The sequence below is a fragment of the Lithobates pipiens genome, unplaced genomic scaffold, assembly GCF_037356315.1.
Source record: "Lithobates pipiens isolate NorthernLeopardFrog02 unplaced genomic scaffold, aLitPip1_a1.2 Scaffold_13, whole genome shotgun sequence".
NCBI classification, from domain to species: domain Eukaryota; kingdom Metazoa; phylum Chordata; class Amphibia; order Anura; family Ranidae; genus Lithobates; species Lithobates pipiens.
The window spans coordinates 546,380,558-546,396,033 of NW_027507718.1; the positions used below are offsets into that span (position 1 = coordinate 546,380,558).

Below are 15,476 nucleotides of genomic sequence, written 5' to 3' on the forward strand. Positions count from 1 at the left end.
CCCCACAACCCAACTGCACTGCCAGCTGCGGCTGCTGCAGACACACAGGGGGATGTTTCAGGATGTCATTTGCCAGCCTTTTCATTTCCTGAATGAACACAGTGAATGATCAGTACCGATCGCTCACTGTGTCCATTCATAACTGAAGCCTAGAAAGCTGTGTTTACTATGCGTCAGTTTGTGAATGAACAGGAAGCCGCTCAGCACACAGTACTTCCCATTTATTCCCTGTCCGGTCTCAAACGTCTGTTTAAACCCCTGATATTTCACCAAAGCATCCCCAACAGGGCTTTAAAAAAAAAATAAAAAAAAAACTGTAAAAAAATAATGAAACAAAATAAAATTGTAAAAAAAATAATAAAACAAAACCAAAAAAAATTGTAAAAAATAATAAAAAAATAAAAAATAAAAAATAAAAAAAATTACCAACAACGTCCACTGCCCTATTGCCTTATTGATACCAATCTCTGCCCTACTGCCACTGTGTTAATACATTTTAAAATACTTTTCACATTTATTTATAAGAGTGTGTCTTTGTATATATAGATATATAAAAATATATATACTGTACATGAACACACACTCGGCTATGGAATGCTCTACCAATCAACATCCGCCTGGAAGAAAATCACCTGGCTTTTAGGAAAAAACTCAAGACCTTCCTCTTTTAGCAGATGATCAAAGCTCGCCACAGCGCCTAGAGGCGATTCAGTTCGCATTGTGCGCTATACAAGTATTTCATTCATTCATTCATTCATTCACACACACATTTGTGTTTGAGCTTTGGGGTACACACCCTAATGCAATAGGCTGAGCACACCTATGCCCATAATCCTTCACGTTTTTTAACCTGAGATCAGAGCATAAGATGTTTACTTTCAGACACTGTCTCTATTTACAATGTCTCTATTTACAATGTCTCTATTTACAATGTCTCTATTTACAATGTCTCTATTTACAATGTCTCTATTTACAATGTCTCTATTTCGTGTGTGTGTGGGTGTGGGTGTGTTTGTATTTCAACTTGAGCTATTGAACCCGGTAGACCAGTGTTTCTCAAACTTTTTCCATCCAAGCCACCCTTTAAAAATTATAAAAATTATACACAATTTTGAGGCACTCCATTCTTAAATAAAAAAAATTAAAATAAATTATATATATATATATATATATATATATATATGTATGTATATATATATATATATATATATTAGTTTTACATATCACAGCAGCTTTTGTGAACCACCCAACGTTAGAGGGGATTTATTTCTCCACCTTTGCAAACTAGGACTGACTAATATTCTAGCATTTCTCTGCTCAGTTTCTGCCCCTGCACGGTGCCCATGGTTGTAAATGCTGCACAAAAAAAAAAAAATCCTGTGGCTTTGTGTAACAAAAAAAGCAGGCTTCATCCCCCTCCCTGGCTTGTTGACATGTTTTGGCAATTTGTGGTAATCTTTAGGCTTTTTTGCCAAGGCACCCCCTGAAGAACCCAGTAAGCAACCCAGGGGCGCCAAGGTTAAAAAAAGGTAGCATGTTAAGATAGAGAAACCAAAAAAAAAGCCAAGAGTGCCATCCACTGGCTGTATATGAAAGTGCAAAATATCAATAATAATATTTTATTTTTACCTGATTAAAATATATGATTTTTTTTAAAATGTTTTATTCTTTAGTCCAAGCAATATATATATATATATATATGACTAAGGATAAGTTCACCTTTCAAAAACATACTTATTATTTTATTTTTTATTTTTTTATTTATTTATTTATTATCAATTCTAATTTTATTGTAAATTATTGTAAAATATTACACAAATTTAGACAAGTTCAAACATATACTAGTACATACATACATAGAAGTCATATTTGTTTTTCTCACACAAGGCATGGATACCTTTTCACATACTCATCAAAGGGGGGGGGGGGGGAGTATATCTTATAACTTTGTCTAACACCTCCATAGGTTCCTGCAAGGCCTCGCTGTCTGTTGAACAGGACCTTTCTCCTGTGGATCTCCAAGCTCTTCCATGGGGTTATAAACAGGACTACTCTCGTATGACTTCCTTGTCCCCACTGACTTTGGCCTCCCTGACGATGTGGTACAGGACGGGGCTAAACGCCACTCTCTCCTTGGATCCGGGCCCCCTAACGTCCCTCTTTGACCATCCTGCTTTACCACAAAGTACGGGGGCAGCCTCCCTAGGACCCTTTAAGCGTACAGAATGGCCGCAAGCCCGTACATTTGTGCATCCCTCTCGGGGGACCCCGGTCTCCGTGACAGATTCCGGAGATTGGCTCACGGCCCTACATGTGTCCACATTTGCCAAACGCCTACACTCCTCCTCTCAAATACATCGCAAGCTTACCGACTTCGAGGAACTGTGCTCGCTTCCAGAAACTCCCAAACACCTACTGTCCTCCTTATATAACCTACTGCAGACTTTAGCACATGATCAACTCCCACATTACACCAGGCTGTGGTCTGCGGATTTGGGTGAAGACATCTCTGTGCCGGAATGGCAAACCTCTTTTCATTTCACACATAAGTCAACAATCTCCTGCTACTCCCAAGAAAAGAACTACAAACTATTATCAAGGTGGTACAGGGACCCTGCTACCTTACACAAGATTTTCCCGTCTACACCTGCCACCTGCTGGCGCTGTGAAGCTTCAGTCGGAACTTACATGCATGTCTGGTGGGACTGTGAGAGGATCCGCCCCTTTTGGACGCAGGTTTTTGAATGTTATAATCTTTTAGCTGATAGACCGGTTCCTATTTCTCCAAAAATTGCATTACTCTCTATACTGCCCGGGTCTATTAAATCACAGAGACAAAGATTGCTCCGTTTCTTTATGTCCTCTGCTAGACAGCTGATACCCGCTTATTGGAAGACGACAACCACTCCCCCATTGTCACGGTGGGTGTCGATTATGAATGACACTATGAGAATGGAGGAGATGTTGGCACTGGACAATGACACTTACGCCAAATTTCTTTCTCAATGGTCGATCTGGCTCCGCTTCTCTTCTTCTGACACTTTAATGAACCATATCTTGAACTCATGAGGTCACTGTGGGCTCTTCCTTACCCTTCCCCGTCCCCTGCCCATATTCCTTCCCCCTCCCCCCCGCCCTCCCACTTTCCTCTCCTCCCCTCTCGCTTTTTAGCTTTCCCCTATACCGCCTTGCTCCTTTTTACTTTGCTCCTCTCTCTTCTCTCTTTCTTTCTATCTTTTCTATGTTATTGTTTAAATATTGCCTCATGTAGTAACCCATGAGTATTTCTTACTACTGTGGCCTCGTGGATCGGTGAGCAGGCCGTCTTCTCTACTTTCCAAGCTTCCCGTCGGGGACCGGCTGTGGCCGATAGTCGTTAGCCAGCCTCCCGTAAATGTACTCCTGTTAGGGCCGGTTCACACTGCGGGCGATGCGAGGCGACACCGACTTGCCTCCCCGCGACCTGCCGCGACCTCAGCGGCGATTTGCAAATGACTTCTGTATAGAAGTCAATGCAAGTCGCCCCGAGGTCGCCCAGAAGTAGTACAGGAACCTTTTTTCTGAGTCGGAGCGACTCGAGTCGCTCCTCTCAGAACGGTTCCATTGTACAGAACGGGGGCGACTTGTAAGATAGCGGCGAGGCGAGTCGTGTCGCCTCGCATCGCCCGCAGTGTGAACCGGCCCTTACTGTTCCTGTCTGCATTTGCCTCATGATGGTTACTGTTTATTGTCTTTACTTGAAATGTTTCAATAACAAATATATTCAACACTAAGGGCCGGTTCACACTGCGGCGCGAGGCGAGGCGACACGGCTCGCCTCGCCTCGCTCCCGCAAGTCGTCCCCATTGAGTACAATGGAACCGTTCTGAGAGGAGCGACTCGAGTCGCTCCGACTCAGAAAAAAGGTTCCTGTACTACTTCGGGGCGACTTCGGGGGCGACTTGCATTGACTTCTATACAGAAGTCCTCTGCAAGTCGCCGCTGACCCCCCCTGCAAGTCGCGGCGAGGAAGTCGGAGACGCCTCGCCGCGGCTCGCAGTGTGAACCGGCCCTAACACCTCCATAGGCCATAATAGTTTTTTTTTTCTTTTTCTTTTCTTTCCCTCCTCCCCTCCTTTTCTTTCCTTTTACTTCCTCTCTCTCCCTCCTCTTCCTCCTCCCTCAGTCTCTCCCCCCCTCTCTCCTCTCAACATACTTATTTTACTTGTGGTATATGTATATATATATATATATATATATATATATATATACTTTTTAAATGTTTTTTTTTGCATTTCCATTGATTGCATATATATATATATATATATATATATATATATATATATATATATATATATACACACAGTATCTCACGAAAGTGAGTACACCCTTCAGTCACATTTTTGTAAATCTTTTCTTCTCTCTTTTCATGTGACAACACTGAAGAAATTACACTTGTCTACAATGTAAAGTAGTGAGTGTACAGCTTGTATAACAGTGTAAATTTCCTGTCCCCTCAAAATTACTCAACACACAGCCATTAATGTCTAAACCACTGGCAACAAAAGTCAGTACACCCCTAAGTGAAAATGTCCAAATTGGGCCCAAAGTTTCAATAGTTTGTGTGGCTGCCATTATTTTCCAGCACTGCCTTAAACCTTGGGCATGGAGGTCACCAGAGCTTCACAGGTCACCACTGGAGTCCTCTTCCCCTCCTCCATGATGAAATCACGGAGCTGGTGGATGTTGGAGACCTTGCGCTCCTCCACCTTCCGTTTGAGGATATCCCACAGATGATCAATAGGGTTTAGGTCTGGAGACATACTTGGCCAGTCCATCACCTTTACCCTCAGCTTCTTTAACAGGGCAGTGGTGGTCTTGGAGGTGTGTTTGGGGTCATTATCATGTTGGAATACTGCCCTGCGACCCAGTCTCTGAAGGGAGGGGATCATGCTCTGCTTCAGTATGTCACAGTACATGTTGGCATTCATGGTTCCCTCAATGATCTGTAGCCCCCAGTGCCGGCAGCACTCATGCAGCCCCAGACCATGACACTCCCACCACCATGCTTGACTGTAGACAAGACACACTTGTCTTTATCCTCCTCACCTGGTTGCCCCCACACACGCTTGTCACCATCTGACACCAAATACGTTTATCTTGGTCTTATCAGACCACAGGACATGGTTCCAGTAATCCATGTCCTTAGTCTGCTTGTCTTCAGCAAACAGTTTCTTGTGAATCATCTTTAGTAGAACCATGCAGACCAATTTGATGCAGTGTGCAGCGTATGGTCTGAGCACTGACAGGCTACACCCCCCCCCCCACCCCTTCAACCTCTGCATCAATGCTGGCTCATATGTCTATTTCTCAAAGACAACCTCTGGATATGACGCTGAGCACGTGACCTCAACTTCTTTGGTGGACCATGGTGAGGCCTGTTCTGAGTGGAACCTGTCCTGTTAACCCGCTGTATGGTCTTGGCCACCGTGCTGCAGCTCAGTTTCAGGGTCTTGGCAATCTTCTTATAGCCTAGGCCATCTTTATGTAGAGCAACAATTCTTTTTTTTTTCAGATCCGAAGAGAGTTCTTTGCCATGAGGTGCCATGCGGAACTTCCAGTGACCAGTATGAGAGAGTGAGAGCGATAACACCAAATTTAACACACCTGCTCCCCATTCACACCTAAAACCTTGTAACACTAACGAGTCACATGACACCGGGGAGGGAAAATGGCTAATTGGGCTTAATTTGGACATTTTTACTTAGGGGTGTACTCACTTTTGTGGCCAGTGGTTTAGACATTAATGGCTGTGTGTTGAGTTATTTTGAGGGGACGGGCAATTTACACTGTTATACAAGCTGTACACTCACTACTTTACATTGTAGACAAGTGTCATTTCTTCAGTGTTGTCACATGAAAAGATAGAAGAAAATATTTACAGAAATGTGAGGGGTGTACTGACTTTTGTGAGATACTGTATGAGAGCGCTCACTAGTGTCCCCACTGTTCATTGAGAAGTACAAGCCGTCAGCCACATTGACTGGTGGTACTTGTAATCTGTTCATTCACAGGAAACTGTGAATGAATGACACAGCTGTGTCCGCGGAGCCCCACACAGTGGCACTGGTTTCAAATTGGGACAGTGGGTGTGGGGAGAAGATCCCCCAGACAACAAATAGGGGGTGCCACTCAAGGCTCCATCTGGGTCATCTCCTGTAGCACACCACTGGGACAAGGACAAAGCTCATCCCAGCTTAAATGATGCAAGAGACAAAAAAAAGGTCCTATGTGCTGCACATGACTGCTAGACCCAGTGGATATGTAAATGTGACAGACCTAGCCGGGACACAGGCTTTTTGAGAGGACTAAATGCGAGCCTCTTGCCGACTGATTATGGGCCCTGGATTTTAAGGGGCACAGGGTGAATGAGAACCCCACTATAATCTGTGCTAGTCAGATTCAATGCTCTATATATGTATATATAATGTGCGTTGTCTCATGCTGTTGGGACACACACTGTCAGATGTGAATGTCATCAACTCCAGCCACCTGTCTGTTGTCTTGTATAATGTAATTGAGTCTAGTCTGGCTTGTAAGAGTATTCCACACATTGTTGTTTGGGCTAATTAACTGTGTTGATGTTTATGGTAATGTTTATTAAATTGTTAGTGAGCTAGGAGCCGAAAAGTCTTATCTCTCAGTCAACTAGTCTGAGTGTTGATTTTAGATAATTAGCTCAGGTTAATTCTGTTTCTGGCTACAGTTCTATTGTTAGAATAAATGATCAGGAGGGGGACTTCTACTGTATTATAAATACTTGTCATTTTGGTTCTAATAAATCAGTCCATGTTGAGAAGCTAAGCAAGTGTCGTCTTGTTTTGTGCTTGTGAGCGGTTGGAATATCTGATATCTATATTTAGACTGGGAGGAAGTGGTATATGACGAAAGCACTCAATCGGAGTGTGGGATTGGATCCGTCACAGTAAAATAACCTCAGCCTGGGCTCCAGCCAAGCCATGCCCCCAATGCATTTCTCTTCACCCCCAGAGCCCAATTATGGGGAGAAGATCCCCCACCCACTGTCACAGAGTGGGGAGTGCTGGTGGGAGAAGGTGGGTGGAAAGGAACACGTTACATGTTAAATAAGGGTGTAACATGAAACATGCTACTAAAGGTGAACTTATGCTTTAAATGTCATATCTTCATGGCCATGTGACCATATAGAATGTATGTAAGTAATAAGAGAGAAATAGGGGGGCAGCGTTTATTGTAGGCAGGTTATTGTATAGCCTTTACTTCTACTTTGAGGACAAGTATCTATGTACAGAATAAGCCCAACTCCATCATTCTGGCTCCCTCCCTCACCCCTCCATATTACCCCCTTCCTCCTTGAGTACCCCATATGCTGTGGGAGACAGCTCTGGATTTAGGGTAAGTATTGCAGCCTGTGCTGTTTTCTTTAGCACTAGCTGGGGCTAGTTTAAAGTAAAATTATTATATCCTAAACCTGCACCATGTAGGATATATTCTAGCGAAATAGTGTGATTCTTTGCGCTACTGAGTAAGCAATTTAAACTAAATAAAAGTGTATTAAAAATGCTGCTAGACCTATAGTGTACACAATGAACAAACAATTGGAATATAAACTAACGGTGCCCAAATTTCCTGTGAAAAATTCCTCTAATAAATAATTCTTGTGACAAATCCGTATGTGATCTTCATGATTCCTGTGAACTTAATGCTCCCAGAGCTCTTACCTCAACGAGGAATGTAAAAACGCCTTAGTGATCTCCTTGAGAACAATCTTTGGATCTCCCAAGGACCTGGTAATGCCGAACATGATTTCCCACGATATCACCGACTTTCCGGGCTCACAGTTGTACGATGGTTCCAGTATTTTTCAGATGTTTATAAGGATAAAGAAAAAACCCTCCCATAGCGTAAAACCATTTAACTAAGCTTAATTTATTAAGACCAAAATGGACTCTTACATTTAAAAGCAATAAAAACAGCAAAATAGGTGCAAACAATGCGTTGGAGACAGCGTAAGGCACCTCTTACGTCACTTCCGGTTTATTAGATACATCCGGCCACTCCCTACGCGTTGCGTCACACCACGTGACTTCATCAGGGGACATACAGATTTGTCACAAGAATTATTTATTAGAGGAATTTTTCAAGGAAATTTGGGCACATTGTTTGAATGGACATTCATAGTAATAGATATTCTAGCGAGCAACAGCCGTTGGCGTCACAGGCGCATGCGTTTTGAAGGAACAGTATACCTGTGCCATTCCTTCAGGGCTGTGTGCCGCGACCATGACATCATGTGAAGACCAATCAAGCAGCCGCTGCCCGCGAACCCGAAAGGAAGACCAGGTGAAGATGGAAGCCTCTACAGGAGTGACAGCCCGCCACTGGGAGGGCTTCATTTTAAGGTAAGGCTTGCACAATATGCTGGTATGTGATGCATATTAGCCCATTATGCGCTAGCCTTGCTGGGGTGGAAATTACAATATTTTTTTCAAGAGTTTACTACCGCTTTAAGAATAAACTATTCAGAGTTGAGCTTCAACAAGTAACCGGCCAAAGTTACCAAGTATTCATCTGCTCCAGACTCACACAGCAGAAGATGTTGCGTTGAAACACACCTGTTTCCATTGGCTGGTGACCCGTATGTAGATGGTGTAATTATGTTTGGGGATCAGAGGGGCGTTGTGGAATCCCTTATAATATTGATTATCCCCCAGAATGAAGGTCCTGGCCCCGGTAAGGTTCTGTGCCGGAAGAACAGCCGCAGTATAATGACTGGAAGTTCTGCTGGAGTTGTAGTGGACGGTTTTGAATCTCATACAGTTTGCGCTCATATTGTGTTCCTGACCACCAAAGACAAGTATTTCATAAAAGCTGAAGATGGGAAACAGACAATTAATTAAAGCTTTGAAATAATACGCATCAGATCATCTATACTGTTCAAAAAGTGTGTATTAAAATGTAGCTACTGCAGTTATTCATACAACTATAGATTCTCTGCTCATCTGCAAACGCTGGACAGTAAGGCCAATAGAGAGACAACCACACTGTATTGTAGGAAAAAGAGGGGGGATTGTGTCTGAGCTCCGACACGGGGCCTAAATCTTCATTCCAAGGGCACTAAGGCAGGGAAATCTCAGATCACACAGAGGACTCTTCGTACTATGCTACATGGTACTGTCAGAAAATTGCATGACAATGAAAATATACTGTATACTATACAGAAAAAGAATATACCGGTACACTATATGGTCAAAAATGTTTGTCAACACCCCTTCATATTATTCAGTTCAGGTGTACGGCCTCATCCATTGTTTACTGGTGCATACAATTAGGCACATCGGCATGGAAATGTACTGGTAATATTATAGCATACAAACACATTTTAGACAATTGTTCTCTTCCAAACCTGCGTTGAGAGTTTGAGGATGGCCCTTTTCTGTTCCAATATGGCTGTGTCTCTGTGTAAGGCATTAAAGAAATGATTTGATAAGTTTGATGTGGAGGAACTTATGTGGCCTGCACAGAACCCTGACCTCAACCTCTTGGGTGAGTTGGAGATCCAGTTGTGAGCCAGATCTTCTTATCCAACATCCGTATGTGATCTCAACCATACTGAATACCTCTTGGATAAGTTGGAAATCCAATTGTGAGTCAGGTCTTTTCATCCAACACAATTACCTGACCTCAACCCTACTGAACACTTTTGGGATGAGTTAGAAATCCAATTGTGAATCAGATCTTCTCGTCCAACATCTGTATCTGACATTAACCCTACTGAACACCTTTTGAATGAGTTGGAAATCCAATTGTGAGTCAGGTCTTTTCATCCAACACCATTACCTGACCTCAACCCTACTGAACATCTTTGAGATGAGTTGGAAATCCACTTTTGAGCCAAATCTTCTCATTCAACATCCGTATCTGACCTCAACCCTACTGAAGACCTTTTGGATAAGTTGGAAATCAAATTGTAAGCCAGGTCTTTTCATCCAACACCATTACCAGACCTCAACCCTACTGAACATCTTTGAGATGAGTTGGAAATCCACTTTTGAGCCAAATCTTCTCATTCAACATCCATATCTGACCTCAACCCTACTGAAGACCTTTTGGATAAGTTGGAAATCCAATTGTAAGCCAGGTCTTTTCATCCAACACCATTACCTGACCTCAACTCTAATGAACATCTTTGGGATGAGTTGGAAATCCAATTTTGAGCCAAATCTTCTCATTCAACATCTGTATCTGACCTCCAACCCTAATGAATACCCTTCGGATGAGTTGAAAATCCCATTGTGAGCCAGATCTCCTCATCCAACATCATTACCTGACCTCAACCCTACTGAACACCTTTGGTATGCGGTAGAAACTAAATTGTGAGCCAGCTCTTCTCATCCAACACCATTACCTCACCTCAACCCTACTGAACACCTTTGGGATGCGGTAGAAATCCAATTGTGTGCCAGGTCTACTCATCTAACAGCATTACCTGATCTTAACCCTACTGAACACCTTTTGGATGACTTGGAAATCCAATTGTGAGACAGATCTCCTCATCCAACATCCGTATCTGACCCTAACCCTACTGGACACCTTTTGGATGAGTTGGAAATCCAATAGTGAGCCAGATCTTCTCATCCAACATCAGTTCCTGAACTTACAAATCTTCTTCTGCTTAAATGGGCACACATTAGCACTATCAATCCCCAAATTCTCGTAGAAAGCCTTCCAAAAGAGTGGAGGCTGTTAGAGCTCGTTTACACTTGCTCCAAAATGTTGCATTGGACACACTTTTTTAAAGTGCTCTGAATGCCAATTAAAGTCCCTGTCACTAAATAAAATGGTTAGCTTACAGTCCTGTTTACATGTTGTTTTTGCTTTGCTTCGCTTAAAAAATTATACCCCATGTCGCTTTCTTGGTGCTTTAAAACATCTCCAAAGCCTCCATAGAAGTCTTTGTCAACACTCGCTTACAGCACCTGCAGCTTTTGAGAAGCTATTATTCAGTTTTAGCTTTGATTTGTTTTAGAGGTATTGCAGGTATGAGATATCCCAGGATGCACTGGAAAAATTTGGCTCAAAAGTGGATTTCCAACTCATCTCAAAGATGTTCAGTAGGGTTGAGGTCAGGTAATGGTGTTGGATGAAAAGACCTGGCTCACAATTGGATTTCCAACTCATTCAAAAGGTGTTCAGTAGGGTTAATGTCAGATACAGATGTTGGATGAGAAGATCTGGTTCACAATTGGATTTTTAACTCATCCCAAAGGTGTTCAGTAGGGTTGAGGTCAGGTAATGGTGTTGGATGAAAAGACCTGACTCACAATTGGATTTCCAACTTATCCAAGAGGTATTCAGTAGGGTTGAGATCCAACATCCGTATGTGACCTTAATCCTACTGAACACCTTTTAGATGAGTTGGAAATCCAATTGTGAGCCAGATCTCCTCATCCAAGAACCGTATCTGACCCTAACCCTTCTGGACACCTTTTGGATGAGTTGGAAATCCAATTGTGAGCCAGATCTTGTCATCCAACATCAGTTCCTGAACTTACAAATCTTCTTCTGCTTAAATGGGCACACATTAGCACTATCAATCCCCAAATTCTCGTGGAAAGCCTTCCAAAAGAGTGGAGGCTGTTAGAGCTCGTTTACACTTGCTCCAAAATGTTGCATTGGACACACATTTTTAAAGTGCTCTGAATGCCAATTAAAGTCCCTGTCACTAAATAAAATGGTTAGCTTACAGTCCTGTTTACAGGTTGTTTTTGCTTTGCTTCGCTTAAAAAATTATACCCCATGTCGCTTTCTTGGTGCTTTAAAACATCTCCAAAGCCTCCATAGAAGTCTTTGTCAACACTCGCTTACAGCACCTGCAGCCTTTGAGAAGCTTTTATTCAGGTTTAGCTTTGATTTGTTTTGGGTGTATTGCAGGTATGAGATATCCCAGGATGCACTGGAAAACCAACAAGTAAACTTCAAAGATGTCATCAGCAGTCACTTTTCGGGTTCATGTGTATATATTCTGGAAATGTCTGGTGCATAAGTCACATCAGGTGTACAGTGTGAAGCAGCAGGAAGGGGGAGCGGCATCTGGACTGGAGCGGAGCAACTAGCAGTCGGCACACACGGTGAGCAATTTGGGAATGCTATAGTGGATGGTGAGGGGTGACCGGAGAGAGACAGGACTGAGTGGCAGAGGATCAGCAGAGCTGGGGAACTAGAGCAGGAGAAACTAGCAATGTCACACGTGGTGCGCAGCATGGGAACAAAATATAACAGTAGGTGAGCGGGGACCAGAGAGAGAGGAGGATGAGCAAACCATTGGATCAGCAGAGCTGGGAGTTACTACTGAGAGGGGGGATAAGCAAAGCTGGGGGTTACTCCTGAGTGGGGCATCAGCAAAGCTGGGGGTAATACTGAATGGGGTACTAATAAGCTGGGGATCTGCTGAAAAAGGGTACTAATAAGCTGGGGATCTGCTGAAAGAGGGTACTAATAAGCTGGGGAACTGCTGAACAAGGGTACTGATAAGCTGGGGATCTGCTGAACAAGGGTACCAATGAGCTGGGGATCTGCTAAGCACACACACGCAGGACATTTTTTTTCCAAGTTTCACTAAAGCTTCAAAAAAGCATAATTGAAGCATCATTATAGCATCCCCAAAGCATGACAGAAGCATCAAATACCTGTAAAAAAAAACACGTTAAAGCGGAGGGCACATTAATGCGTGTTAAAGTTGAAGCAAGTATAAATGAGCAACTCTCTAGTAATGGCCATGGCTTTGGAATGGGATGTCCAGCAAGGTGTGGTGGTCACATGTTATACAGTGTAGGCATGTGAATGTTACAAAGCACTGTTTTAAATACATTGACTATTATGAGCCACCCATATGGTAAGCATAGGTTATAAGGAAATTATGTACAATTTCTGACCTGATTGGTCCATAGAGATCGGCAACCGGTAGCAGCTGTACAGTAGAATGATTCATTGTCCCCTCCTCATGACAAGGAGGATCTGAAAAGGGAATTTAGGAACTAATGAAAAAAGCTGAACTCTGGGCTGAACGCAATGCATTATAAAAGTGCCAACTGTCAGCCCTTGTACACACGGTCGGAGATTCCGACAACCAAATCCGTCGGAGTAATTCCGACGGATTAATTCCGGAAGAGGTCCGGAAGTGATGTTGCATACACACGGTCGGACTAAGTTGTCGGAAAATCCGATTGTACATAACGTGATGACGTTATTTCGTTACGATGGGACTACGTTCAGGCTAGTAGCCAATAGCTTTGGTCTAGGAATTTGATCTGAGCATGCGTGGCACTTTGTCCGTCGGAGTAGGCTACACATGATCGGAGTATGTCCGATCGGAGCATTTTGTCTGAAAATTTTACCGGCAAGTTGGAAAAGTTGGTCCGTCGGATTTTCTGATGGAGACCACACACAGTCGGAATATCTGACAAAACGGTCCGATAGGACACATTCCGTCGGAATCTCCGACCGTGTGTACAAGGGCTAAGACTTCTCTGGAGCTGTGAAGCCAGCTGGTCTTTATTCCATATGGTGCAATAGCTGAAGCAAACCTTCACAATAGGAGATGAGTAGAAACAAGCTGATAAATCCAAACCTGAAACCACAAATTGCAGAAGGGTCTGGGCTGCCGGCTGCTTCCAGAATCCCCAAATTCCAGAGTCACCTCTCTCTCCTGGGTTAGCTCTCCAGCTCTACTGCAGGGAGAGGGAAGGAAAGATGAATCCAGAGATTGAGGTGATTTGGAATTTGGGGACTCTCGAAGCAGAGGAGACACAGGAGATGGCTTTTCCTGAAAGGATTTAGGACCTTGATTACATTGTGAAGGAGCAACAGTTCGGCAACTATGGGTCCTTCCACTTTCCAGTCCACCCATTCCCTACATCAACTCCCTTCTATAGTGGTTTTGGGCAAGACTTGGGCAAGACTTAAAAGCTGAATTAGGATGGAAGATCAAAGACCTTCTTCAAACAATTATTTTATTCTGGTCACACCGAAAGCTTCTTCTGGTTTTGGCTGCATGACTTTTCCCTTAATTGAAAATCTGATGAACAAATTGATATGTTCCTCTCGACTCTTTAACAGATTTCACAGTACAATATAATGACCCCAGATAAAAATTTCAGCCTTACTAACTCAAACAACTTGTGATAAGTGGATCTCAGCTGGCTTTTTTGTTAAGGAATCAAACCTTAAATGTTTTTATTGAAACTCTTAGCCCTTGTACACACGGTCGGACATTCTGCCAACCAAATCCGTCGGATTTTGCCCGTCGGATCTTGTCCGAAACTGTTGCATACACACGGTCGGACTAAGTTGTCGAAAAATCCGATCATTCAGAACGTGATGACGTAATTTCGTTACGATGGGACTACATTCAGGCTAGTAGCCAATATCTTTGATGAAGGAATTTGATCTGAGCATGCGTGGCACTTGGTCCGATCGAAATTCTCTACACATGATCGGAGTATGTCCGATCGGACCAGTTGGTCGGAAAATATTTCCAACATGTTGGAAAATTGGGTCAGACGGATATTCCGGCAGAATCAGTCCAATGCATACCACACACAGTCGGCTTATCCGACAACACGGTCTGATAGGACACATTCCGACGGATTCTCCGACCGTGTGTACAAGGGCTAATACCAGTGGTGTCACTAAGGTTGGTGTCACTAAGGTTGGTGTCACTAAGGTTGGTGTCACCTGGTGCAGCAAAACATGGTGCCCCCCTCCCCCCATTATAACACCTCACATATCCTTCTCTGTTACATATAATTCCACTACAGCCCCTCCATGATTTATAATTCCCCTGCAGCCCCCCCCCCCCTTCTTTCAGTTATAACTCTTCTGCAGTCCCCTCCTTCAATTATTATATTTACCCTTCCTTCACGATTCAAATTTCCCTGCAGCCTCTCTTCAATTATATTTTTCTTCCCCTACACAATTATAATTGCCCTGCAGCCCCACTCCCTTCAATTTTAATTCCACTGCACCCCACAATCGCACATGGCATACAGTTCCCCTGGTCTCTCACCTCTTCCCCAGCTGTCATTACTCCATGCAGCTATGACCTATTACCAGGACAACCAGGGAGTGCACTCTGCATGATGACGTCACTACGTCCAGGAAGAGGAGCGAGCCGGACTTGTCCTGCAATGGGGGGAGGGGAGGCTGGGCAGACAGAGAACCCACCATTCATGCCCTCCCTACTCAGAGGTAGTGACCTGCCCCTCCTCCGGTGCCCCTCCTCTGGTGTTGTCACCTCATTACAGTCGGGCCCCTCACAAACATACTGTATATACATACAAGGATTCCCTTACATATATATATATATATATATATATATATACATACCTACTGGCGGGTGTCACCCGGGTGTGGTCCGCACCCCCATAGTGACGCCACTGACTGTTGCCACAGTATTT

At 43.5% G+C, this 15,476-nt stretch overlaps 1 protein-coding gene across 3 annotated transcripts in view; it reads right to left on the bottom strand.

The window, feature by feature from the left end:
• LOC143975807 (receptor-type tyrosine-protein phosphatase kappa-like) overlaps window positions 1-15,476 on the bottom strand; it is a 228,823-nt gene that overhangs the window by 92,028 nt on the left and 121,319 nt on the right. For all 3 annotated transcript variants that reach the window (XM_077478356.1, XM_077478354.1, XM_077478355.1), the window contains 2 exons: window positions 12,954-13,035; window positions 8,634-8,889 (listed from right to left, as the gene is read on the bottom strand). In XM_077478356.1, coding sequence (XP_077334482.1) covers window positions 8,634-8,889; window positions 12,954-13,035 — 338 coding nt within the window. The remainder of the gene's footprint in view (window positions 1-8,633; window positions 8,890-12,953; window positions 13,036-15,476) is intronic.